The sequence below is a fragment of the Podarcis gaigeae genome, assembly GCF_964106915.1.
Source record: "Podarcis gaigeae genome assembly, chromosome: 2".
NCBI classification, from domain to species: Eukaryota; Metazoa; Chordata; class Lepidosauria; order Squamata; family Lacertidae; genus Podarcis; species Podarcis gaigeae.
The window spans coordinates 74,253,444-74,281,276 of NC_139679.1; the positions used below are offsets into that span (position 1 = coordinate 74,253,444).

The 27,833-nt window shown below is 42.2% G+C and overlaps 1 protein-coding gene across 13 annotated transcripts in view; it reads left to right on the forward strand.

Moving 5' to 3' along the window:
• DOCK3 (dedicator of cytokinesis 3) overlaps positions 1-27,833 on the forward strand; it is a 139,981-nt gene that overhangs the window by 904 nt on the left and 111,244 nt on the right. For all 13 annotated transcript variants that reach the window (XM_083726440.1, XM_083726449.1, XM_083726445.1 and 10 more), the window contains exons 2-3: positions 22,857-22,940; positions 27,419-27,459. In XM_083726440.1, the coding sequence (XP_083582566.1) occupies positions 22,857-22,940; positions 27,419-27,459 (125 nt within the window). The remainder of the gene's footprint in view (positions 1-22,856; positions 22,941-27,418; positions 27,460-27,833) is intronic.

Below are 27,833 nucleotides of genomic sequence, written 5' to 3' on the forward strand. Positions count from 1 at the left end.
GCCTCTCTCTCTCTCTCTCTCTCTCTCTCTCTTCCTTTTGGGAAACCGTGGCGTGTGCAGCGTTATTCGTCTCTCTGCTGCAGCCCGTATCTTCCTCTCTCTCTCTCTGCTCCCCATTAGGCTTCTTTGCTCTTCCATCGCAAGATAGAATGAGAAAAAAGCGGCTGTGGCGGGAGGAGAAGGGAAGGGGGGGGAGCCTTTTTATTTTCCGCGTTGGTTGAACAGGTTGCGTTTCAGAAATAAAGATGGACATCGGTGCTGTCGGTGGGGTCCGCTGTGGGAGGAATCCGGGTAGGCTTCTGGCTCCAGTGTCGTAGCAGCTGGAGTGGATAGGAAAATCAGCCGTGTGGTGTATTCGCGTATTTGTGGAGGGGTGAAATGCAGGCTGCCTTAGCCAGTGTCCAGGAAATAAGCAGGAATCCAGTCCCATCTTTTTTAAACACACTTAATTCGTGCAAAGCCCGTCTTTTTATCGGTGGTCTAGGACGCTCTTGTGAGGGTTGAAGATGAGGAATTAGGACTGTACCGTCGTTAGGGGGCGCCAATCACGCACCTGCTCTGAGTCAGTCGCTGGATAACCCAAACGCAACTTGCTACACTTAAAAAAAACCCCAATAACGTGCAAACAACAAAAAGTCCTTTGGCCTACGGATACAAAACTACGGCGAATATAATACTTTAGGCTGGTCTTATCAACTAACACGGATATCCACCCCTATATAAAATTAAAAGGCTCATTTTTATTAATATATGCATGTTTTAGTTTATTTTTGGGACTGGTGTCCTTAGTTTTGGGTTCTCTTTCAACGTACTCTTGTTTCAGATGGTGGTTTTAAAACGCAAACACCGAATGCTGCTGTGGTGCAGGTGGCAGAAGAGAATCAAAATTATGATGTCCTGTGCTGTAGGTTTAGCAGATCAGATGACTTCTTTTCCCCTAATTCCCCCCCCCCCCCACTTGGTTTCTGTGTGTATTCCTGAAGATTTGCTTAGGTGAATTATATTTTTGGCTATGTAAATGTTTCCATATTGATTTAGAGCATCAATATCATGTACTGTTTATTACCCAGTAAATGGTTAATCACATGTAATCATTCATATTTAAATATCCTCTGTTTTATAATAATAGAAAAATCCAGGATGTACTAATACCAAGGAGATGCAGTTTTTAATGCAACAGCTGAACTTTAGGAAGCATGCAGGATGAGCAGGAAGCATAACTATAGCATAATGAATTGTACAGTGTGACATTAGTCAGCACAGTAATAACCCTATAAGACAAACTGTTATTGCAACTAAAGACTAAAATCAAGAAAATAAAAATTGAGAAATTCCTACCAATGATGACCATGGTAGTTTTAACATAAGGTAGTCAAAAAGATATTGAGGACTAAACATCATACTACTTCTTTCAGCCCACAAACAGTTAATAATTGGCATTCATAAAAGAGAATAACCAGTGATTAAAGCCATAGTTTAAATATACAATTTATTTTCAACAGCCCCAATAAATACTAAATCTAAAAAGTTAGTCCACGGTATTTAGAAACATTTTTCTCAAGATGGATGGGCAGCTGTTGAATTTTGGTGTACTATTCTTTTTACTGTCTCATGTTGCAATGCAGTGTTAAAGATTCTCTAGTAGCTTTGGAGGCTGAAATTCTCACTTTTGTGCCCTTTTCTTTGTTTTTAAATTATCCCTGCTTTGTTGCTTACTCTCCATACAACACAGAGACTATACCAATATCCTCTAGGAATCTAACTATCCTTCCCAGCCCTCCCCCATTAAACACTGTTGACTTCTGAAAAACGATTTCAGTTTCAAATTAATACTATGTGTTGTAAGAGAGTCTAGCAAAGCCATCAGTTTCTAGCTTTCTGCAATCTCTGGTTTAGGCTGTACTAAAGGGTCAAAAATGAATTCTCAACTCAGCAAAAAATGTACTGGTCTGTATAATTTGATTGCTGCTGAACAAAAATCTTTCCCCCATACTTTACATTGCTGATTTTTTTATAACCCCCCCCCCCCAACAGAAAACAGGCAATCTCCCTTTTCGCCTGCATCTGGGCCATATGTAATGCTTCCTTATTTATCCAGGCTTTGGTTGATAGTTTTCTGAAGTTTTTACACTGCTGGATTTAACGGCATTCTTCAATACATTATAGTGCTGTTTTAAATTGTTTTAATTTAATTGTATTATTTATATATGCCCATGGCTCCCTTTGGAGAGGTTGTAAATTCATTTAATATTTCAAATTTTATATGTAAAAAATGTATGTTACCAATGCTTATTAGCTTGGAAGTTTAAGACATGATATTTTTAATGTGGACATATATTCACAATGCCTAGCATCCAAAATTGCACTCCTGAGTGAACAATTTATGCCAACTCCTCCTTCCATCTGCAGCCCCTTTTACCATTCCCACAGGTCCCCCAACTCAAGGAAGGCAAGGGACTGGGAAATAGGAACACCACATTCTGTGATTATGAATGCCGTTCTTTTCAAATTAGGGCAGTTAAGATTCAAGTGAATGAGCTTGTAATGAAAAAGTGTCTGACTTCCTTCTGAAACATAAAACCTGTTTTGATATATAAAGATAAATATTACCCCCACATATGATTTCAGCTGCTAAGTGTTGAGCTACACAATGAGCCAAGGTGCATTTTGCAGCTGTTACTGGACTATTCTCATTTCAGATTGAAGGTATGGGAATTGCATGAATGAATAGTCTTCTTTTTCTTGTTCATATAGAAAATGTGTATGACAGAGGGATAGGATGGAGAGGAGTTTCAACTGCATATGTAAAAGGAAGCATTTCAAAGCTGCTTCTTTTTTACTATGAAGTAAGCTCAAGGTCTGCATCCTTTCCTAGGCTTGGTTCCAAAGACTTTTTAAGATTACCCAAGAGGCTTGCACTAGCCCAGGGGAGTGTTTGACTTTTCTTTGAACATCTGATCTCTGTGCCACACCACAGATATTTTTGAAACTCCCATACTCTGTGTTATAGGCAGCTGTATGTGAAAAAGATACATCCAAAAACTAGATCCTTTGGGTCATGGTCTTCCCCATTAAGATTTGCTAGCTTCCTTGGACCTTGTGGCTTACATCTTAGGTCTTTCTGCATAGGCCTCTGAAAATAGGACTTTGTGTTTATTTTTTAAGTAGAAAGAAATTCTCCACTGAAAGTGCATATTTCAAAATACTCAGGAAAACTTGGTTGATCCCTACTTGCAAATCTTAGCAGGTGGATAATTTTGCATTTATCCATTTAGATTACTCCACACAGTGCATAATTATTGAATCTACTGGGATAGCTTCAAAAGGTGATCAGAAAAACTAATGAAGTTGGATCTATTATTGTTGATGAATAAGCATGCTGGTATGCTCTGCTTTTGAGTTCCTCAAATGATTGGTCAGTAGAGGAAAGAGGATGCTTGGTCTATTCTTGTGAGCCACATCTCTTTCTAGGTCTTTGGATATGTTTCACCTCCTCCCCCTTTTAAAAGTTACAGACAAAAGCACTTGTTTTGTAGAGCTGAAGTTTACATCTTCTCTACAATGGTGATCAAGATGAGAGTAGTCCTAGTAATGGATGTCTAAATGAATCTTGGCTATGCATTTGTAATTCAGTGTTCTTTAAGTCTAGAACACTGCATTGTTTTAGTTTACATAGGTACAGGTATTATATTATAGCTCACATTGATATTAAACTAGGATAGCTTATGATGTATTTTCTTGACAAAACAATAAAATATTAAGCCAAAATGCCTGCTTTTTAGATTGCAATCCTGCGCATGTTTGTCTTGTCTATTACACACAGGCTTTCCTCTGAATAAACATGAACAGGATTGCTCATTAAATTTATATCTTGGTATAGAGAAACTAATGTTTTACAGTACTGTTTTATATAATTGCAAGTTAGCATTCAAATTGCAACTTTTTGTTGCATAGTAAAGTGATCTAAAATGTTAATGTTTTGTGGGTGGCTTTTTCTGGGGTGGTTAAAATGTTTGTTCGTTTATAACAATTTATATACTGCTGGTAAAAGATACTTCTAACCATTGAGGCAACCTGAGCCTCCAAGGACAAAGATGGATCAAACTCTGAACTTGTTATTTCAGAGGGAGTGAAATCCCACCCAGAACAAGCCAATCTCCCAGACATGGGAGCCACCAACCCATAGTGCCCTCCACATTCACAGAGTTCCAGTTCAGTTAATTCACCCTCATTGTCTACCATGTTACCCAGACAATGATCCAGATCTTGCACAGCTTCTCCTGACCCTACCAGTGGTTTCATATTGATGTGAGTTGTTTAGACACCAGGCAGTAGAAATCCCTGGGGTCCCAAAGAGCTGTTGTTTCCCACCTCCCCTTTAATGCGTGTTGCCTCACTCAATAGGTAAGCCTTTTTCATAAAGAAATAGTTAAGGGAAAAGTTTCACCATGATTGTGTTCCCTCTAATTTAGTGTTATGCCATGCCCCCAATGCAGCTATTTTGTGACTGGAACCCCCAGCATCCTCAAAATTCAAAATGTCCCCCCTCTTCCTTATAGGGTGGCAACCCCTGCTCAACTTCAAACTCACATTCTACAATACCATATCTAGAAGACCTGTTTATCATACTCCCTTTACTAATGTGCAAGCTACCATGCACCAATAAGCAAGCCTCCTAAAATATTACTTATATATAAATGTAAATATTATTTATATTTAAATGTTATTTTGTGTTTTCCCTTTCTAAGAACTTTTGCATTTTACAAGGTTTGTTTCTTTTTGAAGCACAGGGCACTGGAAACTTAATGGTGTGTGTTTGATACTTAGTTCGTCTGCAAGTAAGTAGAAGTAGTCACAAAACAACATTTGCAACCCAGAACCTGCTTCTCCCGTTCACCTACAAACTCAAAACAACTTCTGCCTTTTCCACCTCTGCCTTATCAATTACATTTTAGAAAATGCCTTTTCAGGAACCATAAGTTCATTTTCAGATGTTTATATCTGGTTCAAATTTCCAGATAATTAATCTGTTCAAGGGAGTACTACATGACCCAAGTGATAAAATAGGAGCATGTGGGGCTTCATCAGCTTTCAGATTACATCTGTGGCTTATTTCCAGAGGAGTAGCTTGCAGTAAAAACAGCAAAGAGTCTTGTGGCACCTTAAAGACTAAAAAAAACAAAAACTCCTGTGGCATAAACTTCCACAGTTGTGTAAATTGCTTGCAATACTTCCACCCAAAATGGAGAAAGGCTTCCTGCCAGAAGTCTCCTGCTTTGTTTTGTAAACAATGCCTTCATCTTTCCAGAGTAACTGAAATCCAGTTAATTGCAACAGCATTAGAACAAGCTCTTATCTCTTGTCAGGCTCTTGCTTGCCCTGAGGCTCAGTCATTAGCAAAGGTTAGTAATGAGTTGTTAATGCATGAAGAATGTCCATCTTCAGTTGCAGAGTTCTGCTGTGAGCAGTTGCTTGTTTTAAAATGTGAAGAGATTGATGTTTTTAGCTCAGGCTCCTTGGGATTATGAAGAGAGAATTGGAATACAAGCCTTACTTAAATGTGGTGATGGAGATCTTTTTTTACGTGTACTTTTTGAAGTCTGGTATTCTTATCATAGCTGTTAACCGTCCCTTATTTGGCGGGAAAGTCCCTGATCCCAGAGCCGTGTCCCGCTGCTGCCCCTTATTGATGATGTCCCTTAAATTTCCCGGGTTTAAAAGGAAGCAGCTCCTCTCCCTCCCTCCCTGCCGGCCAGGGAGGAGGGAGGCTCCAACTGTGTTGCTTGGCTGGGTTGCTCACCCAATAAGGAGTCTAAGAACGACTGGGGGGTGGAGCTTGCATCCTTTGTGCCGATCAAATCGGCCGCGTTGCCTGGGCACTCGCCTTTACTCAGTGCTTCCCAGCGGAGAGGTGACGGTGGTTTTCCTTGCTGCATCCCCTTTGCCGGGTTGCTGCGCTGTGGGAACCACAGCTTGAGGCTTCGTTTGGCTGCTGGCTGGGCTTTCTGCCTTTGGGTCAGAGGGGCTCAGAAAGTGAACATACCTGTGCTCTGAAAATCCCTTATTTTGGCTGCTGATCCCTTATTTTTGAGGCTGCTGGTCCCTTATTTTCAAATCTGTAAGTTGACAGCTATGATTCTTATATGCTTAGAGACATGGGCGTAGACAGAGGGGGGCAGGGGGGCAGCTGCCCCCCCAATAAAATAAGTAAATAAAAAGGTTTCACTAATTGACCAATTGTGTCACAAATAACTTTGTTCTAACCCCTCTCAACATAATGCCTGACCCCCCCACAAATCCTGGCTATGTCCATGTTTAGAGACCCCTTACTTTATTATTGTTGGATGCGGGTGGCGCTGTGGGTTAAACCACAGAGCCTAGGACTTGCTGATCAGAAGGTTGGCAGTTCAAATCTCCGCAACAGGGTGAGCTCCCGTTGCTCGGTCCCTGCTCCTGCCAACCTAGCAATTCAAAAGCACATCAAAGCGCAAGTAGATAAATAGGTAAACTGGCGGGAAGGTAAACGGTGTTTCTGTGCACTGCTCTGGTTCGCCAGCAGCGGCTTAGTCATGCTGGCCACATGACCCGGAAGTTGTACGCCGGCTCCCTCAGCCAATAAAGCGAGATGAGTGCCGCAACCCCAGAGTTGGCCACGACTGGACCTAATGGTCAGGGGTCCCTTTACCTTTACCTTTAGTTTATTATTGGCATGTTCTATGGCTGAGCTCTGCCAGGTTGGAAAGCAAGTTTTGGGGAAGAGTACTCAGCAATTCCTGATTCATGTTAAGCATTTAAAATTGGAGATGGGGAACACAGGTACTTTAGGGATTATTATTTTTTCTGGCACTAGCTTCCATATCATCAGATGCAGGAACTGTAGTCCATGAAATTTTACATCATAATAAATTGGTAAGTCCTTAAGTTGACATATGACTTGTTTTTGGTTCAGTGTACTAATATAGCTACTCCTCTGGACACTGTAATTGTAGGTATTCCTGTAAGCTTTTTTTTTTTTAAAAAAATAAGCATTTATCTTTTATCCATTTGAACATGTGGAAGGATATTAGAGTCCCCTTGTGTTTGTTTCCCCCCCTCCTTCTTTTTGTGTGTTTGTGTGTGCTTAAAATAGCTCATCAGAAAGGCAAAATGTGAACTTTTAATAGTTAATTCAGCACAGAAAAGTACAAGAAACCCTTTATTACATAAGGATTTTAAATGTCTGAGACTGGAATATTTTCTGCATTTTGAAAACATTCTTTTTTATCGGACATAGTAGGGGACAGGATCTAATGACATATTGTTGTGTTATGCAGTTATTCTGTGTGCCACTTTGAAAGGTGGTTTTACAACCCTTCAATAAACATAAATAAATGTAATTGGGTACCCTACTCCAATCTCTTGGAAGCATATATTTATTGTAAGAAGCTTACACTCCTTTTGAGTGTTTTCTTCAGGTAAATTTAGGCTAGTTGAGATGTAGTGGCATAACTGCTGCCCAGCTACCGCCAAACCAGATTTAAGGTTGTTGTATCCATTTATAAAGTTTTGAACAGTTTAGGTGCAGATTATCTTTTGGACCACCTAAACCCTTATATCCCAACTTGATCACTGGGATCATCTGCAGGAGTATCATTGGCTGTTCCCTGAGTTGGCAGTGGCAGAACCGGGCGGGGGGGGGGGGATTCAAGGGTGGGGGGGCAAAAATTTCTGGGGAGGTGCACAGGGAGAGTAAAATGGAGGGAAGTTCCATTGCACAAAAGGAAGTCATGCACTAATAGAACCACTTTGATAGATACTGCCCATAGTGTTATGTTTTCTATAGTTAATTTTGCACCTAGCCTAGGGGGTATACCGTATTTTTCGCTCTATAACACGCACCTGACCATAACACGCACATCGTTTTTAGAGGAGGAAAACAAGGGAAAAAACATTCTGAATGAAACAGTGGATGTATCATTTTTGTGCTTCATGCTGTGGCCACAGACATGTGATCTGATGGTGAATTTGGGCTGACCCAATGCAAAAATCCTGAGAATCCCTGTGCATCCATGGTTTGTAACCACGTTTTTGCACCATTGCAGCCCCAGGCAACAGTGGGTGCGTGATTTTTGGGGGGCAGGCTGTAGCCATGGACATGCTATGTGATCTGATGGTGAATTTGGGGTGACCCAATGCCAAAATCCTGAGAATTCCTGTGGATCCATGGTTTGTAACCACGTTTTTGCACCATTGCAGCCCCAGGCAACAGTGGGTGCGTGATTTTTGGGGGGCAGGCTGTAGCCATGGACATGCTATGTGCTCTGATGGTGAATTTGGGCTGACCCAATGCAAAGATCCTGAGGATCCATGTGGATCCATGGTTTGTAACCACGTTTTTGCACCATTGCAGCCCCAGGCAACAGTGGGTATGTGATTGGGGGGGGCAGGCTGTAGCCATGGACATGCTATGTGATCTGATGGTGAATTTGGGGTGACCCAATGCCAAAATCCTGAGAATTCCTGTGGATCCATGCTTTTTAACCACATTTTTGCACCATTGCAGCCCCAGGCAACAGTGGGTGCGTGATTTTGGGGGGGCAGGCTGTAGCCATGGACATGCTATGTGATCTGATGGTGAATTTGGGGTGACCCAATGCCAAAATCCTGAGAATTTCTGTGGATCCATGCTTTTTAACCACATTTTTGCACCATTGCAGCCCCAGGCAACAGTGGGTGCGTGATTTTTGGGGGGGCAGGCTGTAGCCATGGACATGCTATGTGATCTGATGGTGAATTTGGGGTGACCCAATGCCAAAATCCTGAGAATCCCTGTGGATCCATGCTTTTTAACCACATTTTTGCACCATTGCAGCCCCAGGCAACAGTGGGTGCGTGATTTTGGGGGGGGCAGGCTGTAGCCATGGACATGCTATGTGATCTGATGGTGAATTTGGGGTGACCCAATGCAAAGATCCTGAGAATCCCTGTGGATCCATGCTTTGTAACCACATTTTTGCACCATTGGAGCCCCAGGCAACAGTGGGTGCGTGATTTTTTTGGTGCAGGCTGTAGCCATGGACATGCTATGTGATCTGATGGTGAATTTGGGGTGACCCAATGCAAGGATCCTGAGAATCCCTGTGGATCCATGCTTTTTAACCACATTTTTGCACCATTGCAGCCCCAGGCAACAGTGGGTGCGTGATTTTTTTGGTGCAGGCTGTAGCCATGGACATGCTATGTGATCTGATGGTGAATTTGGGGTGACCCAATGCAAAGATCCTGAGGATCCATGCTTTGTAACCACATTTTAAGTGGGGAGCGAAGGAAAAACAAAGAAGGGGCATTAGAGGGGTGTGCAGAGAAGCAGCTGGCTAAGAATGCAGGAGAGGGATTTAACGGGAGGGAGGAAAGAAAGGCAAAAGTTTCCCCCCACCCAAGCCAGCCATCTCTCTCTCTCTCTCTCTCTCTCTCTCTCTCTCTCTCTCTCCCTCCCCCCTCTCTCTCTCCCTCCCCTCCCCCCTCTCTCTCTCCCTTCCCCCCTCTCTCTCCCTCTCCCGCAGCAGCACCGGAGCTTGCCTGGAGGGGAGGGGCTTTCCCTGCTCTTTGTTCCGTTTCAGCAAACACAGCAACGAAACTGAGGAGGGTGGGCAGTAAGACCCTGAGGCAGAATGCAGGAAAGCAGCCGCTTCCTCTTTTCAGGTTTCGCTTCTCCGTGCAGCGTGCAGCGCCGCGATTTGATTTTTGCATGATTTTTCGGCTCCAGGGACCACACATTCGCTCTATAACACGCACAGACATTTCCCCTTCCTTTTTAGAAGAAAAAATCTGCGTGTTATAGAAGGAAAAATACGGTAATTAAACTCAGAATGTGTGAAAACACTGTGTAGTATAGTGGCTGGACATGTATTGGACAAGGATTCCTGGAGACCCACTTTTAAATCCTCTCTCAGCCTTGAGGCTCCCTGCGTGACCTTGGGCCCTTCACTTTCTTTTAGTTAAATCTACTTCATAGAGTTATTATGACGATAAATGGGGAAAGTACCATATGTACTGCCTTAAGCTGCTTGGAGAAAAGGTGGGATAGAAATGTAATGGGAAAGTTATAATTGCTTTTATACTACCAGTTGGCTACAGAAGATTTAAGCAAAGGTTAGCATAGTGTCAAACCTGAGTAGCTACTCTACTAGTAATTGTAGGCTCTTCATACCTGCCCCCGATTTAAGCATATTTCTGTTGGTAGCGGCAGGGCTGGTCTCCTTGCATTTTCTCAACCTCCTGGTAAGTATTTGATGACCCAAGGGGTTTTTTCTGAGCAGGGAGGAACCTCCCACTGGTCCCATTGGAACCCTTATACAAATTGCTATGAATATACTCTTTAATTCTTTTTAATATAAATTTTATTTGGTAGCTTAAATATAATCTTGCTATTTTTAAGAGAGTTAATGGATCATTACATTACATAATTCAGTGCAGTTAACAATTAGCTTACATTTTGCAATTAGCTACATACGAGTTATATATATATATATATATATATATATATATATATATAATGTGTGTGTGTGTTGTGCTTGTTCAGCTTGGTAAAAATGTCTACTTGCATCTCATCACTCTGTTCTGGCCATGAATAACTGATTTAATAACTGATTTTTCTCATCTAGCTTTTCCTTCCACTCCCCTTTCTTTGTGTCTCTTGTCTTTTTTTCGTTTGTAAGCCTCTCCCTCTCTTTCTCTTGATGTGAGCAGCTTTGGAAGACAGTTCGGATAGTAAATGCTTGTGTATTATTATTTGTTATTAGATAGTTATTCTACCATTCCTCCCAAAGTTGTTCAGGGTGGCATGCACCAAAACAGTAAAAACAATATAATTCAATTTAAATAAATAAATCACACAATGTTCTAAATACATGCCATTGTGATAATAATGCCATTGTGATACTTGCTCTCTTATCCATGCACAAGAGGGAAGTATCCGCAGGTTTGAAGAAAACTGAAGATTTTTAAAAGAAGGGGGTGGAACCCAAAATGGCCCAATGAGAAGCTTGCTTGGTGGTTGTGGAATTCTAGCTGGATGAGGGGGGGCATAGAAAACCCGGGGGATGTAATTGAGCACCCTGCAAGAGGAAATGACTGGCTGGGATCCTGAACAGGAGCATTCTACAGTGCAACATTTTCTTGCATAAACCACTTGCGATGTTCTGTGTCTGAATTCCTTAGTGGGTAAGTGGGGCAGAGGACACAGACGTTATTCGGAGGAAGTATGTCAGGAGTTTTCTCTAATAGTGACTCTCTGGGACTCTCCTGCAATGCAGTGAGATTATATGATTGCCTTTCTACAATTTGAGTTTTGTTGTAGACATTGTTATGTTGCCTTTGATGGTCAGTGATGTTCAGTAAAATGGGTGCTGCTGGCAGGTGTTAGCGCCAAAGAGCAAACACAGTTGCATAGTAGCTTCAGTTGGTGGTTGTATTTCTACTCTGTGGGTTGTATCCAGTGTTATTCATACTCAGAATAAACCTTTTGAAATTAACGGAGAAAACTAACAAGTCCATTACTTTCAATGGTCTACTCTGAATTAAATTTTGTTATAGACAACCCTGCAGCATTTCAGTTCATCAAATAATTGTGGAAGAATATTTGGGTTCTCCAGTGGTTGTTCAAATAGCCCACATTTTTTGAACAACTTGAAAATATTAGTTCATTTCAATTTTGTGTTCTGTCTACAATACCTGACTTGCACATCAGTCTTTTCCTTAAACATAATCATTGTGATTCGAGGACCCGCCCCCTGCTTGGGAATAATAAAGACACGTGGACACAGTATATTAGGTTAATGGGTTAGAAAAGGCCACAACTTTATTGATTACAGCATGTGAGAGGTATTGGCTTAGGCATTGGACAACAGCAAATTTTGACTCCACCCACTCGGAGAGGGGTGAGTCTGACGAGGGTTAACCACCAGTAGGGGGATCCTGTTGATGCAAATACAACTATAAGCTCTCCCCTGATGTCACCGGGGGTCGTGCCATGGCCCCCAGCCACACAGGGCATTGGACAGGATCCACGATCGCCGGATTCCTTTAATGGAATACCCATAAGTGAAGGAGTAGGCGATGGCCACACCTTGCCCTTCCATACACCAACAACACATTCCAATGCCTAACCGCCAAATACCAAGAAAGTTGTGATGATTGCTATGAGGTAGGTGAAAAAAACCAAGAGGCCGATGCCAATTTGCCAATTGGAAAAAACTCCTACCAGGCCCCCTGGGCAACCAGGGCGACCAACCATGGGTCCATAGCAAGGTCAAGCGAGAAGCTACACACTAAAGGGAGTGGTGGGTGGGTGACTCGAGGAAATCAGCAGCACAATGGAGGCGAGAGCTGGCGCGGCCGCATTTGAGCGGCTAAACCACACCCCTGAGCTGGTACCCGATTGGGTGCCCATCTGGGAGGCGTGGCGCGCCAGCAACGATGGCAGGTCAGGGGCCGGAACGCCCCCTGCGAAGCGCGGCTCCCGCTCACAATCCCTCCCCTCTAGAAGGAGGAGAGGCTTTACAAGAATGCTTGAGTAAGTAGTAGCGTTGTTCCTATTTACTTAGAACATGTAATTATCTTAGTGGCATGAACCTATTCAAAATATGTAATATATCATGTGAAATATGAACAAAATAGAGAAAAGTTGATTGCCATGGGAGTCACTGTGCTTTGAATAGGATAGGTTATGAAAATTCTGCATTAAAATTTGCTATAGATTATCCATACTTTGGAGTATAGTTTGGGTTTTATAGATTATCCAAACATTTGGCTTTATAGAGATTTGAGAGAGTAGCAGGAAGATCCTATATATGCTGATAGTTCCATATCAAATTCTGAAGTGTCAATTACATATGTAGATCATAATTGAGAGCAACTAACAGTACAATCCTATATCTGTCTACTCGGAACATCCCATTGATTTTCATAAGTGTTGGCTCCCATGTAATTGGGTATAGGATTGCTGCATTCAGCTTGCAATTTAAAGCACACACTGAAGCGTAGGGTGAACATGAGCCTCAGAATCTCTTTCCTCATTACTGTGTTCACTTTCAAACTCAGACCAAACTAAGACCAGTCTTTTAGCTTGGCAGACTGGATGCTGTGCCAAATTTAGACCTGAGGCTGGCCTTACCTATTACAAGCATAATATGTAGCTAAAATGGTTTAAACAGCCATGTGGATGTAGGAAGCCCACATTCAGCACCTCTGTACAAGATGGTAAGAAGAGGCTGCTGTATCAGACCTATGACCTAGCTAATACAGCAGACTTCCTCAACCTTGGCCCTCCAGATGCTTTTGGCCTACAACTCCCATGATCCCTAGCTAGCAGGACCAGTGGTCAGGGATGGTCGGAATTGTAGTCTCAAAACATTTGGAGGGCCGAGGTTGAGGAAGCCTGTAATATAGCATCCTGTTCTCACAGTGGCCAAGCAGATGCCCAAGGGAAACACATAAGCAGGATCTGATCAGACCAGGGGCCTGTTTAGCTCAGACCAGAGGGCCGTAAACTCAGTCATCGAGCATCAGCTTTGCATGAAGGAGGCCACAAGTTCAATCCTGCCATCTTCAGGTAGTTCTCTGAGAGAGACTCCTGACTGAAACCCTGGAGACCTGCAGCCAGTCATTGTAGCCTGTAGATGGACTAATGATTTGTTTCGGTATAAGGCAGCTTCCTATAGTTCTATCCCTGTGCATTCTGTTTCCTAGAGTGGCCAAACATATACCTTTGAGAGGACAGCAAGACAGACATGAGCACAAAAGCACACTCCGACTTGTGCTTCTCATCAATTTAGTGGCATACTGACTGTGATACTAGAGGTAACATAGTCAAAACAAAAAAAATTCCTTCCAGTAGCACCTTAAAGACCAACTAAGTCAGTTCTTGGTATGAGCTTTCGTGTGCATGCACATTTCTTCAGATACACTGAAACAGAAGTTTCCAGACCCTTCTATATAGTGAGAGGGTGGGGAGGGGTATTACTCAGAAGGGTGGTGGGAATGGGTGATTGGCAGATAGCTGTGATGAGCCTGTTGACGACTCTTAACGACTGCAATAGGTCTTACAGGAAGAAGCAAGGGGTGAAAAGGTGAAAAATGGCTTTGTCATGTATAATGAGATAAGAATCCAAGGTCTTTGTTCAGGCCAGGTTTCTCCATGGTTTTAAGTTTGGTGATAAGTTGTAATTCAGCAGCTTCTCTTTCCAGTCTATTTCTGAAATTCCTTTGTAGTAAAACAGCTACTTTGAGATCTTGTATAGAATGTCCTGGGAGATTGAAGTGTTCTCCTACTGGTTTCTCTGTCTTGTGATTCCTGATGTCCGATTTATGTCCGTTTATTCTTTGGCGTAAGGTCTGGCCTGTTTGTCCAATATAGAGAGCTGAAGGACACTGTTGGCATTTGATGGCATACACAATGTTAGACGATGAGCAATTAAATAGTCCCGAGATGGTATGTGTGATGTTGTTGGGGCCAGTAATGGTGTTGTCCGGGTGTATGTGGCAGCAAAGTTGGCATCTGGGTTTATTGCAGGCTCTGGTGCCAGTGTCCGTGTTAGGTCTGGTTGTAGTATTATTGTGGGTTATGAGTTGTTTAAGACTGGGTGGCTGTCTGTAGGCAATGAAAGGTCTTCCTCCCAGTGCTTGAGAAAGAGAACTGTCATTGTCCAGGAGAGGTTGTAGATCTCTGATGATGCGTTGTACTGTTTTAACTTGGGAGCTGTATGTGATGACTAGAGGTGTTCTGTTATTTTCTTTTTTGGGTCTGTCTTGCAGCAAGTTCTCTCTGGGTATCAGTCTGGCTCTGTTGATCTGTTGTCTAACTTCATCTGTTGGGTATTTTAGTTCTAAAAAGGTTTGCTGTAGATCTCTTAGGTGAGAGTCTCTGTCTGTAGAATTGGAACAGATGCGGCTGTAACGTAGTGCCTGGCTATATACAATGGACTGTTTGGTATGTTTGGGATGGTAGCTAGAGGCATGTAGATATGTTTGTCGGTCAGTTGGTTTACGGTATAAGGTGGTGTCTATGTGCCCATCCTGTATTTTTATAGTAGTGTCCAAAAAATGTATTTCTTGCATAGATTGATTCATAGTTAGGTTGATGGTGGGGTGAAAATCATTGAATTTCTGGTGGAAGGTGTTCAGGGTCTGTTGACCATGTGTCCAGATGATAAAAATATCGTGAATGTATCACAGGTACAAGAGAGGTTTGAGTGGGTAGGAGTTTAGGAAACGTTGTTCTAAATCTGCCATGAAGATGTTGGCATACTGTGGGGCCATGCGGGTGCCCATTGCTGTGCCGCTGATCTGAAGGAACAGGTCATCACCGAATTTGAAGTTGTTGTGGGTAAGGACAAATTGGCAGAGTTTGGTGGCAAAGTCCGCTGTGGTTTTATCTGAAATGGTGTTCCTTATAGCTTGTAAACCATCGTTGTGTGGGATGTTGGTATACAGAGATTCCACATCCATAGTAGCTAGTATAGTATTGTTGGGAAGATTATTTAAAGATTGTATTTTCCTCAGAAAATCTGTGGTGTCACGTACATAGCTGGGAGCACTGATGGCATATGGTTTCAGAACAGAGTCCATATAACCGGAGATTTTGTTTTGTTTTGACTATGGCAGACCAACACGGCTACCTATCTGTAACTAGAGGTAACATAGGCACTGTGACTAGTAGCTATTGATATCCTCATCTTCCACCTATCTGTCTGGGATTCAGAGTTTTAAATTCAAAATCCTCAAGGCAGAGAACAAAAAAAAAATACAGTTGAATATAAACCAAACTTCCAAAAGGTACAGTAAACAGAGTCTAAATGGCAGTCAGTAAAACCAAACGTGTGACAGTTACAAAACCTATTTTAAAAGAGCCTTGTGCAGTCTTTTGCAGGCACCCTCTCTGTAGTGCCTAAAGAATGATGGAACCATCAAAGAGTTTTTTAAATGTGGAAGTCACACGGTGGCTGCTTCCAAACAATACACCTGTACCAGTGAGACCCTGGCATGCTAGCAATGACATTTTGGTGGCGTTGACATTTTGTTCTCAATATCTGAAGCTGGGCTTAGCAAGTGAAACAAGTCAAAGGTGTTTATTTTTAGCATGACCAAAATTGAAAGGCCATTTGGCCTATGCACATGTTAAAAGGGGTTTGTACAGATGGTGTAGAGTCTAGAGAGACTTAGCTGCAGATACAGTGAGACGATGTCAAGGAGAAGACAAGATTCATGTTGCAATGAAGAACAGGGTTTTGAACTACAGAGGAGTTGTACTAAATATGTGCATGGAGTGAAGGTGCAACACAGTATTGCCAAGAATCTGGTCTATGGCTCATCTAAAGTTGTTAAATAATATGAAATACAGTGGTACCTCGTGTTACGTACTTAATCCATTCCAGAGGTCTGTTCGTAACAGGAAACTGCTTGTAACATGAGGCACACTTTCTCTAATGGCGCCTCCTGCTGCCACGCACCACTGGAGCGCAACTTCCGCTCGCATCCCAGGGCAAAAGTTGCAAGAAGGGGCATCTACTTCCGGGTTAGCGGAATGCATAACCTGCAGCATTTGTAAGGGGGACGGTACGTAACACAAGGTACCACTGTAAGGGTATTAAGATCTGTGGATTTTCCTGGTTAAATATTGATACCAATGTCTGTGGTAATTCATCACTCTCTGATCCCCATATCAAGCCCCATATCAGGGCTATACTTCTCTATAATGCTGCATCTCAAGGCAGATAGTGTTCATTGTTTCCTTCTTTACATAGAAAAGCAGCCTTCATCTCAGTAGCATTAATTCTACTAAATTTAGATGTGGCTAACATACTTAATGTGGGACGCAGGTGGCGCTGTGGGTTAAAGCCTCAGTGCCTAGGACTTGCCGATCGAAAGGTCGGCGGTTCGAATCCCTGCGGCGGGGTGCGCTCCTGCTGCTCGGTCCCAGCGCCTGCCAACCTAGCAGTTCGAAAGCACCTCCGGGTGCAAGTAGATAGATAGGGACCGCTTACCAGCGGGAAGGTAAACGGCGTTTCCGTGTGCGGCTCTGGCTCGCCAGAGCAGCGATGTCACGCTGGCCACGTGACCCGGAAGTGTCTCCGGACAGCGCTGGCCCCTGGCCTCTTGAGTGAGATGGGCGCACAACCCCAGAGTCTGTCAAGACTGGCCCGTACGGGCAGGGGTACCTTTACCTTTACCTTTTAACATACTTAATAAATCATGGTAGTCCAACACACGGGCCTCAAGGCATGTCCTTTTGTGGACCTCCAGAGTGCATTCTGGGAAGGTGTCCTGTTGATCTCAGAGGAAAGTGCCAAAGCGCCTTGGCAAGCCCCACAGAGGGGGGAGGAGGTGGCCTCAGCCTCTCGGCTGCGTAAAAAGTTTAAGCGGTCGGGGGATGGCGGGCCAAAGCACTCTGTCCAGGTTGGGGGGGTAGTGCATGTGTGATGTCACACATGCACAACCGCCACTCCACCCAAATGATCTGTGTCTAGAAAGCCTGGGTGGATGAGCCCTGAGTAAAGAAACAGCAGTTTAGGACAAAGAGAGACATGGAGCAGAGGGAGTGAGTTTTGACTTAAATGTTAGAAGCAGCTTGGATGCAAGATGTTTGTCTCGGGATCTGATGTGAGGTAGCATAACTGCTGCCTGGTAAGAACCAAGCAGGTACAATGTGAAGTGTTGTTAGGTTTGTTAAGATGCCACCATTCTTTTGTTTGTTTTGGCTCATATGTCTGATAAAGGTTCATGGGTTCTGTTTTAAGTAATTGTAACTGTAGGCTTTTGTTTACAACAACAATAATAATTTTATTATTTATACCCCACCCATCTGGCTGGGTGTCCCCAAAGAGAAAGCTTCTTACTCTTTTTCTTGCTCTGTTCTTGTTTAGTGTTGTTAAATTACCTTGCTATTGCTCATTCCAAAGCAAATGCAGTTCATTGACCATACTGCAGGTTAGAAGGGGCTGTGACTGGGAGAAAATGGCATATTACACTGGTACCTCGGGTTAAGTACTTAATTCGTTCTGGAGGTCTGTTCTTAACCTGAAACTGTTCTTAACCTGAAGCACCACTTTAGCTAATGGGGCCTCCCGCTGCTGCTGAACTGCCGGAGCACAATTTCTGTTCTCATCCTGAAACAAGGTTCTTAACCCAAGGTACTATTTTTGGGTTAGTGGAGTCTGTAACCTGAAGCATATGTAACCCGAGGTACCACTGTACAGCACTTCAGTGTAACTCACGTGGAATACAAGTCAGTCTCTGAGTTGTTTTCCAAAAATTCTGTAGTGCTAAACAATAAAGCATATCTAGCTGGCTAGAGCCATGAACAGGAACATTCCAACAGAAATTGCAGAGCCCTTATAGGGGGAAATAGCCAACTCATGGAAGTCTGCTCCTGGAAACCAGAGCCAAGTAGCTCAAAGTATTTTGGCCCTTTCACTTTTCCAACCTTAAACATTGCTGTTGCAGGTTGAAACATGTTTAAAAATGGCTGTGGTATGCAACAATTTCTTAATCCGCACCAAGGAATATGCTGGCCTTTTCCTACCATGTGCTATTTTTTGTATGCAGTTGTAAAGTGTTTTCTTGATTTGTGTGTAGAAGAGGGCCCCCAAGGAAAGGGATGTAGGCTTGTTGAACTTGAACACAACAGGCTAATGGATTACTTAGAAATGTGGTGCCAGGGCTCCAAATTCAGGCTGATTTTCAAAGGATGGAGATCAAGGAATATTTGATCTGTAATCTGTTTTGTGGTGTTGCTTTGAATTTCAGTGGAGACACAACATTTATAGTGCTTTTTTCTAAAATAGGCAGGATTCTGTCAATAATGTAATAAAATAAAATCCTGATGCTAATATTGATGGGTATGATTGTATTGGAGCACATGCAGTCGTGTATGATTTGATCTTTTGGATGGTTGCATCTGTTAAGAGATTCTAATGCAGCTGATGGGAGCCTTTGCCTTGGAGCATAGGTCTGTTTTTTATGGCTGAATAAACCCATCATTATTTCACTTTCTGTGGGCTCTAGGTATTTTATACCAGAAAGAAATTATGTGATTGTAAAAAACTATTAGAACACAGATGTAACTGCTTTAAATTATTTAGATTGAAGTGCTACAAACTTAAACGTGTATAAAATGAATGCCAATTTTATAGTAAATGATAAAAGGTTAACATGGTATGATTCCCCGTCCCCCCTCCAAATGCTTAATTGAGATTTCACCATAGGAACAATCTTGAGGACTAGGCTGAAGTCCTGTGTACCAAAATAACTTGAGTTGTATCCTATAAATAGCTCCTGTTGTTTCCTATAGGTCTGGAAGGAAGACAGAGAACAGTCACTATTATCACAATTCTATGAAATCACAGTGCAAAACAGTTCATGATGCCAGCTTTCCATTCTGGTCCCCTTCCTGTTTTCTGGGATTTTGGAAGTTGGGAGAATGGCAAGGGTTGGTTGAAGGCAACTGGAGCAGGATGGCTGAGGTTAAGAAGCTGGAACAAGGCCTTCAGTTTATGGAGCAGGGGACATTCATACCTTGAATTTTGGTTTGGTTTACAATGATACTCCTAAATAGTTGTGGACTATAGTCATGGGCTGCATTTGAATGTAAGACTTAAACCATGGAGTAGTGCTACGTGCATGAACCTTGGGCTTCCTCCTCCCCTCCTTTTCCTACAGCATGGTTATGGGAAGAAGATCTGAAACATTCTGTTTTCAACTAATCACAGTTAGTCCTTTTGTCTCAAATCAGGACAAAATGTGGTTTTATTCTGACTTCTTTGGACAAACATAAACATGTTTTTAATCAAGTTTATGTGGTTTTATTATATATATTTTAATTTATTTCTAAATCACTTTGGGACTTCTTAGTGGCAAGGGAAGTACAAATTTTAATAAACCTGAACAGTAATTAACAGCAACCACAGTTTGTGCTGCTTTGATACAACAAGCTGTGGTTAGTTGAAAATGAAAGCAGATGCTTCAGAACTACTCTTTTGCAGCCACAGCAGAGTTGGAGGGGAAAGCCCATGAGCCTGTTTTTCATTCATGTACCGCCAAGCTATAGTTTAGTGTTACGTTTGAATGCAGTTGTTATCTTCTTAACTTCACAGTAATGTTATGAATGGAGACATGGCAGAGCTGACTTTTGAATTTAGAAGTCGGAAGTCCACTGCTGTGTTTAGTGGACTGGTTGTACAGACACACAAATGCACATACCTGGAGGCCTTCCAATGATTTCTAGTGCAGATAGTGCTTTTTATCTTTCTCATATCTTGCTCTGCAGCTAGAGGTGAGCCACAGTGAATTAGTCATGTTTGCTGATGTTACCAAATTGTTCAGAGTGGTTAAAATAAAAAGGGGATAGGGTGAATGGGAATTGAAATGGCAAATGAAGTCCAACGTAAGCAGATGTAAATTTAACGCACATTGAGGCAGAAAAAACCCTAACTTCATATACATGAATAGGGTCTGAACTGTCAGTGACTAACCAGGAGAGAGATCTCAGGGTCATGGTGAATAACAATGAAAATGCTGACCTATAATGCAGCAGCTGTGAAAAAAAGTATATTCCATGTTGGAGATCATTAGGAAAAGGATTAAACGTAAAACTGCCAATATCATAATTACTTTCTGATCTGTGGTGTCAGCACACTTTGAATCATGTTCTGGACTCTGCACCTCAAAAAAGATATTGCAGAGCTGGAAAAGGTTCAGAAAAGGACAATAATAACAATCAAGTGTGCAGAACAATTCTTCTGTAAGGAAAAGTTACAGTATTTGAGGCTTTTTAGTTCAGAAAAATAGTGAAAGGGGAATGTTAGAAAAAGGTTGAGTATAGGAACATGGTAGAGGTATATGAATTTAGGCATGGTGCGAAGAAAGCAGATAGGGTGGTTCCCCCCCCTTTTTTTATAATACTAAAACCCATGGACACCTAATGAAGCTAAATGTTGGAAGCCCCAGAACAGGCAAAATGAAGTATTTATTCCCATAGTGCATATTGAAATTTGCAACCATAAAATATAGTAATAGCCACCAATGTGGGTAGTTTTGAAAAAAGATTAGACAAATTCATAAAGGATAATGCTATCAATGGCTACTGTCGTTACCGTATTTTTCGCTCTATAGGACGCACCCAACCATAGGACGCATCTTGTTTTAGATGGGAGAACAAGAAAAAAAATTCTCCCTGTCTGCTCAGCGCCCCTTCAGCGAAGTGGCAGGAGAAACGGAGCCCCTTCCATTTCTCCTCCCGCTTGGCTGAAGGGGTGCTGCACAGCTCTCCCTCTCTGCTGAAACCAGGAGAGTCTTGTTCTCCTGGCTTCAGTGAAAGGACCCTGAAGCCTGCGGAGGGCAGCGGGAACTCACGCTGCGTTCCGCAGGCTTCAGGCGGCTATCCCTGAAGCCTTCGGAGTGCAGCGCGAGTGCCCGCTGCACTCCGCAGGCTTCAGGCAGCTGTCCCTGAAGCCTGGAGAGCAAGAGGGGTGGGTGCGCACCGAACCCTCTTGCTCTCCAGGCTTCAGCGAAAGCACCGCGAAGCCTCTGGAGCACGGAGGGAGTGCTCCCTCTGCGCTTCGGAGGCTTTGCGTTGCTATCGCTGAAGACAAGGAGCCTGCATTCGCTCTATAGGATGCACACACATTTCCCCTTAATTTTTGGAGGGGGAAAATTGCTTCCTATAGAGCGAAAAATACGGTACCTCCAGGATCGAAGGAAGTATGTTTCTGAATACTAGTTGCTGGAGATTATGAGAGTACTGTTCAATTCATGTCATTCTTGTGGGATTGACATTAGCATCTAGTTGACTGTACTGATAACAATATTGTGGCCGGATGAGCCTTTGGACTGATTTAAGAAGAAGAAGAAGAGTTTGGATTTGATATCCCATTTTATCACTACCCAAGGGAGTCTCAAAGCAGCTAACATTCTCCTTTCCCTTCCTCCCCCACAATAAACACTCTGTGAAGGGAGTGGGGCTGAGAGACTTCAGAGAAGTGTGACTAGCCCAAGGTCACCCAGCAGCTGCATGTGGAGGAGCGGAGACGTGAACCCGGTTCCCCAGATTATGAGTCTACCGCTCTTAACCACTACACCACACTGGCTCTCAAGCCTACAGCACCCGGTATTCCCAGGCAGTCTTCCATCCAAGAACTAACCAGGCCTGACCCTGCTTAGCTTCCGAGATCAGACAAGATCGGGCGTGTTCAGGGTAGTATGGCCGTAGACATGGCTTTTCTTAAGTTCTTTAGCATGGCTTTTCTTAGGTTCTTAGTAAGGTCTGATTTAGATGATCCTCCAAAGTACTGGTTTACAATTCACCTTTATGCAAACCATAGTTTGCTGGTTTCGACATTGTAGCAAACTATGGTTAGCAGTAAATGGAAAACCAAAAGTAAAACTGAAGGGAGTTCATATCTGTGGCTCATCCTCACAACCACTAAGTCCATGAATCAGGGTTTAAAGGTATTTAGTTTAGTAATGCAAACCAAGAGACAACTGTTGGATTTTGCGTATATAATAATACATCGTTCCTTTTTAAATGCTTGATTTTGATAAAGAATACAGTATACACCAAATTTGAATTTTAGCAATAATTTCTATGCCTATATTGTTGAATTAGATTAATTATTATTTTGTGAGTCAAAAAATTGGTTGTGTCCACTAAAAAAATGCATGTGACTGTAATGAAGGTGGGATATTATTCATAACTAATATCTTGACACAAAGGCATTGCTAATCTTGAGATAAATGGAATTTAAAGAGGAATGTAGTTGCTATTTTTATGTAGCACTATATAATGCTACTCAGCCTCTGACCTTTTTCTGTTCCCCCCCCAGTTATATGCAGCTTTCGAGGGCCTGTCCCACAAGGCTTGGTTCTGGAACTGGGAGAAACTGTCCAGATCCTGGAAAAATGTGAAGGTGAGTAAGATGTACTAAAAGTAATTTGGTTATAATGTGGTACCTATCAAACTCTTTGAATTCACTCACATATGAACTTACTTCACCTTTCTTAAACTCCCAGCCTAGAGGTACCTGTGAGCATGCCTGGATCTTGTGTATAAGGACATGCATACAGCAAACATCTGTGTAGTGAAATATAACATTCGGAATTGTATGCCCATCTATTAGGCATACTTACATAATATAAGACTGCAAAAAAAAAAAAAAGCAGCAGCACTCCTCCCACATGTATTTGCTTGATCCACTTTCTGGGGGCAAGGGAAAATAGAGAGCTGTGGCTGCTGCTGCAGCAGCAGCAGCCAGAATTTAGCTTATTTTTACTTTATATGAGAGTTTCCTGCCTCAGCTATTGCATTCAAATGGTTATACTGATGTGATGAATCTAATGCCACATGTTTCTGTGCCACATTATCCTCCAACATCTTTAGAGCCTTTCCTTTCTCTGAAGAGACCCCCTTTGTACAACCCCTAGTGTATAATACGTATTCTCTCTTGCTGAATCTATTCTACTTGACTGAATGGAGAAAGCTGTAAGCTGCGCTGCAGCGAAGCCCTTCTCTCTTTCATTCAGCTGTTCCCTTCCTCCATGCAGCCAAATGAGGCAAGATAAGAAAGGGGCAGTGCATGAAGTGGTGTTGTAGTGTTTCTGCTTTTTGGCTAGCACTTCAACCAGAGAGGTGGGTTCTTCATTTGTATTGCACATTCAGACATAGGAGAATCTGTTTTGCCTTTTGCTGTCTCCTTTGAATCCTCCTGAGCACCTAATCTGCTGATTATACAGAATAAAGCAAACTCCAGCTTCTGTAGCTCCTTGTTTTGCAACAGGTAGGGAAAATCCAACTCTTTTGTGTCCTGTTGGAGATCTACAGACAGACTGACACACATACACACACACACACACACAGAGAGAGAGAGAGAGAGAGAGAGAGAGAGAGACAGACAGACAGACAGACAGACAGACAGACAGAGAAGGATGAACCCCACAGTTTGAGAACCTATATTTCAATGACTCATTTGGGAACCATGATTATTCAAATGCTTACTAAAACCTACTCTGACCCACTTTCTAGTATAATGGCTGGAGCATTATTGGTTGTAATCCAGTCAGAAAGGGGGTCACCATGTTTATTAACCATCTGTCTACAAATATTTGAACCCTGGCCTCATTATCTTGTGGTAACAGTGTCTAGCAAGAACCTTGATCAAACTGATTTCAGAAATATATCTAAATTGGTTAGTGAATTATGTTAGATATGTCCATACTGCTATTGCTTCTAGTAACAACTTTCCATATGTTATTGAAAATAGTCTAATGACACATGATGTTTGCAATAAGCAAAACATGTCTATATTTTCCCCTCCATGCCCTATATATTGAGCTTTTAGTATATTTTGTAGCAAACATTGCAAGCTTTTAGTATCTTAAATGGTGAACTTTGCAAAACAACTTAAGATGGCAGTGCACATCCTATGTGCACTTATTCGGCATTGAACCATTTCTCTGAGAGTAAACATGGATAGGATTGCACAGTTTTCTTTTTAGTGCATTATTAAATTGGTTGCTAAACGCCTAGTAAAAGGAGCTTAAGGTATACTTGGATAAATCTTCCATTCATCTTTTTAGGTAAATATGCATTTTTGTGAATACATGGAGCAAACCACATGAAACGAAGAGCAAAAATCACAATTTCTGTTTTGAGTTAAAAGAGTTGTGTTTTAGCTAGTCAGAATTCTGCTTTTCAATTACTTATTAACTGTCAAGAGAGTTTCACAATCAATTCATATAAATTACTCATTTTTATTTCTTTATATACATGTAACCCTTAGACTACCAAAGGCCTGGTTCATAAACTATGAAGGATTTTTGTTGTTTGTGTAATTGTCATCTAGAAAACCTAAGAACCAATTTTGACTGGGTGATTTGCCATGCTGCTCACATATCAGGAGTGAATAATGTTTAATTCAACAAAATAAATAAAAGAGAACCACATTTGAATAGTAAAGAACAAAGCCCCTGATGTCCTAGAATCTCCTATTTTTCATGCAGGTGGATAGCTGCAGCAAACCAGCTGGCAACTTGGTACGCTGAGTGCACTTACCCACTCAGTAATGGGTCAGCCGGTCTGGAACGTGTGCAGCCTGGAGTTGTAAAGGAGGTTTCAAGCTTGCTATTTTATGGCAAAGAGACACTTCTACCTGAGCTATCCTGCTCCTGTTACCTTCTCCTTCCTGGTTATTTGCCTAGATTCTGTTGCTGGCTCTTGAGAAATAGATTGGTTGTCAGCTTCTTGAGTCTTGCCTGAAGAGTGATCTGCTTCTCAATCCAAAAATCTATCTAGTCTTCTCTTGTCAATATTTCTCTGATTTCAGTCAGCAACCCTGATGAAGCCTTGAGACTATTTAAAACAGAGATGGGGAGCTGATTATTTACAGGCTGGCGCCAGCCTGTAAAACCTTTAAACTCCTCAGAGGCCCTGCCTCATTCCCACTCCAGCAGCATTCAACACCTACAGCCTTTTGTGTGCAGCTTCACTGCTCAGTCCGCCTCCACCTTTGCCCTTCTGCTTTTCTTTCAGAAGTGCTCTGCATTCTGTACATCGCCTGGGTACTCTCAACAGCACTAGAGCATCCTCAGAAGCACTTTAGCATTTTTGAACCACATGGCATTCTCTGAAGAGCTTGTGCACTTTCCAAGGGACTCTGGTCATCTCCCCTTTTGCCAAGATGATCACCCTTCTGAAGCTCAATTTAATATCAGAAATTGATAATGTGAACTGTCAGGGGCTATGGGGAAAGTGGTGGCAAGATAGCAGTGCAAAAATCTGGATGAAGAGATTTAAACTGCATTGTTTTCATTGCCATAAGAGGGAAAGTGAAGTGGGGAACTCCACTCCAATGCTTTCAGAGATGAGAGGGAAGTTGGCTTTTTGGAGAGTTTGCTTGTTTGTTTGTTTGTTTGTTTGTTTGTTTGTTTGTTATACAACATGGGATGTCCTTTTGAATAATTGCCGAGAATCAGAGTATCAGGTAGAAGGAGAAATGAAAATGACTTTCTTTTAGTTGGGCAGGTGGTAGAGTTTGTAAGCTGTCAGTCGTCTGCAAAGGCAAAATGAATTTGGGGGGAGGGACTTTCGGTGATTGATCAGCAACATCACTTCCATTTGGTCCCGCAGGTTGGTATGGCTATTGAAGGTACCTTAGACTTCTGTCAGGTGGATCTTTCTCTGGAAATCTGAGTGATATTCCAGACTGCCTAATTAAAGTTTTCCACTCAAGATTGCAAATAATTTTTCCTCTTTTAAGTCTCGTTTTTTTATTCCTCTCTCTCCAGAGATGGTTTGTGTGCATTATAGTACTTCTTCTTCTAAATGCCCACTACTCAGACTTCTCCCGACAGCAGTGCTGTTGTGTACAATGTGAAAGGGTAGGTGGGGAAGGACTTTAAGGAGTTTTATTCAGGAAGAAGAGAAGGATTGAGCCTACTACTTTAAATGACAGGTTAAAATTCTCCTGTTCAAGCAGATCTAATGGTCAGTTTTTGCAAAAATATATTGCTAGTTCCCTGTTTCCCAGAGAGCCATAGCTGTGCACAGTGAGGAGGAGATTTTGACCTTCAACATTGTGGTGGTTTTACCTTCCTCTTAACAATATTTTCATGGTGTGTTTGGTTTTATTTTGCTATTATATTGGCTTTCTGGCTGGTACTGGAAACAACAAGCATGATGCATAGTTTGGGGAAGTGAGGGAGGCTTTCTGCTATTCACTGAGGGTCCATTTAAGGGCTCTTGGGGTGTTGCTTGGTAAGGAGAATATATGGTTCAGTGGTTTACATGCAAAAAGCTCTGATGTCTCCAGGTTGGACTGGGATTCCTGTCTGAAACTCCTGGAAAGTTGCTGTCAATCAGCAGAAAATGTTCAGCTAGATGGACCAGTGGTCAGACTCAATATATGGCAGTTTCCTGTGTTGCTTGGGTTCTGTTGATTTTGGGGGCTGACATGCCCCTGATACACCCAAATTTATGAGGGTTTCCTATGGTATCTGTCCATCTAGTCCCATCAGAGGAAAAGGTGGAGTAAAAATAATTGATGATGATAGACCTCACCACCCTCCCACCAATATTTTCCAACATACTGTCTGGATGGTTTCATCAAACAGTAGTCTGATACCTGGATCCTCCTATGCCTGCCAAGCTCTGTAAGCTAAAACCAATAGGTTGGGTCAACTTAAACCCAAGAGTTTTAGTTGGTCCTCTAAAAATGTAAGAAAAGAAAAAAGAAAAGGAGCAGTCCAAATATCTTACTAGAGACACTGTCAGAATAAGTTGTGTACTGCCTTGGAATGGTAAGTGAGTAACAGTATAGAGTTCTTAATTGCTCTATGTATTTCTTTTTAGCTTCAGAAAGAATTTAATCTGGCATATTTTGTTGTATTTCAGGATGGTACAGAGGAGTTTCAATAAAGAAACCTAATGTGAAGGTGAGTCTAGATACTGTTTTAACAAATCCAATATAAATAAACATTTATAAAGTTACTGTAACATATTATTGATTGATTGATGGATTTTACTACCATGCCTGCCCACACAAACCTATGTTGCCAGAGCCTAAAAAAAGGAAAGCTCTGGTAGAGTAGGGAGGGCATTTAAAGAACCTTCAGGATTGGCACCCTCCAATCAGCAGGTTTGAATGGGGCAGATTTGAAATTTGAGTTCTCTGCTGGGACAGAGCTCCCAGGCTGACCTTGTTTCTGGATTAGAAAGAATTATCTGTGCTTGCTTCCCCAGAGCCCTACACACAGTGCTTGTGCTTTTATTTCCTATTTCTTATCTTTATTCCTCTTATCTTCTCTCC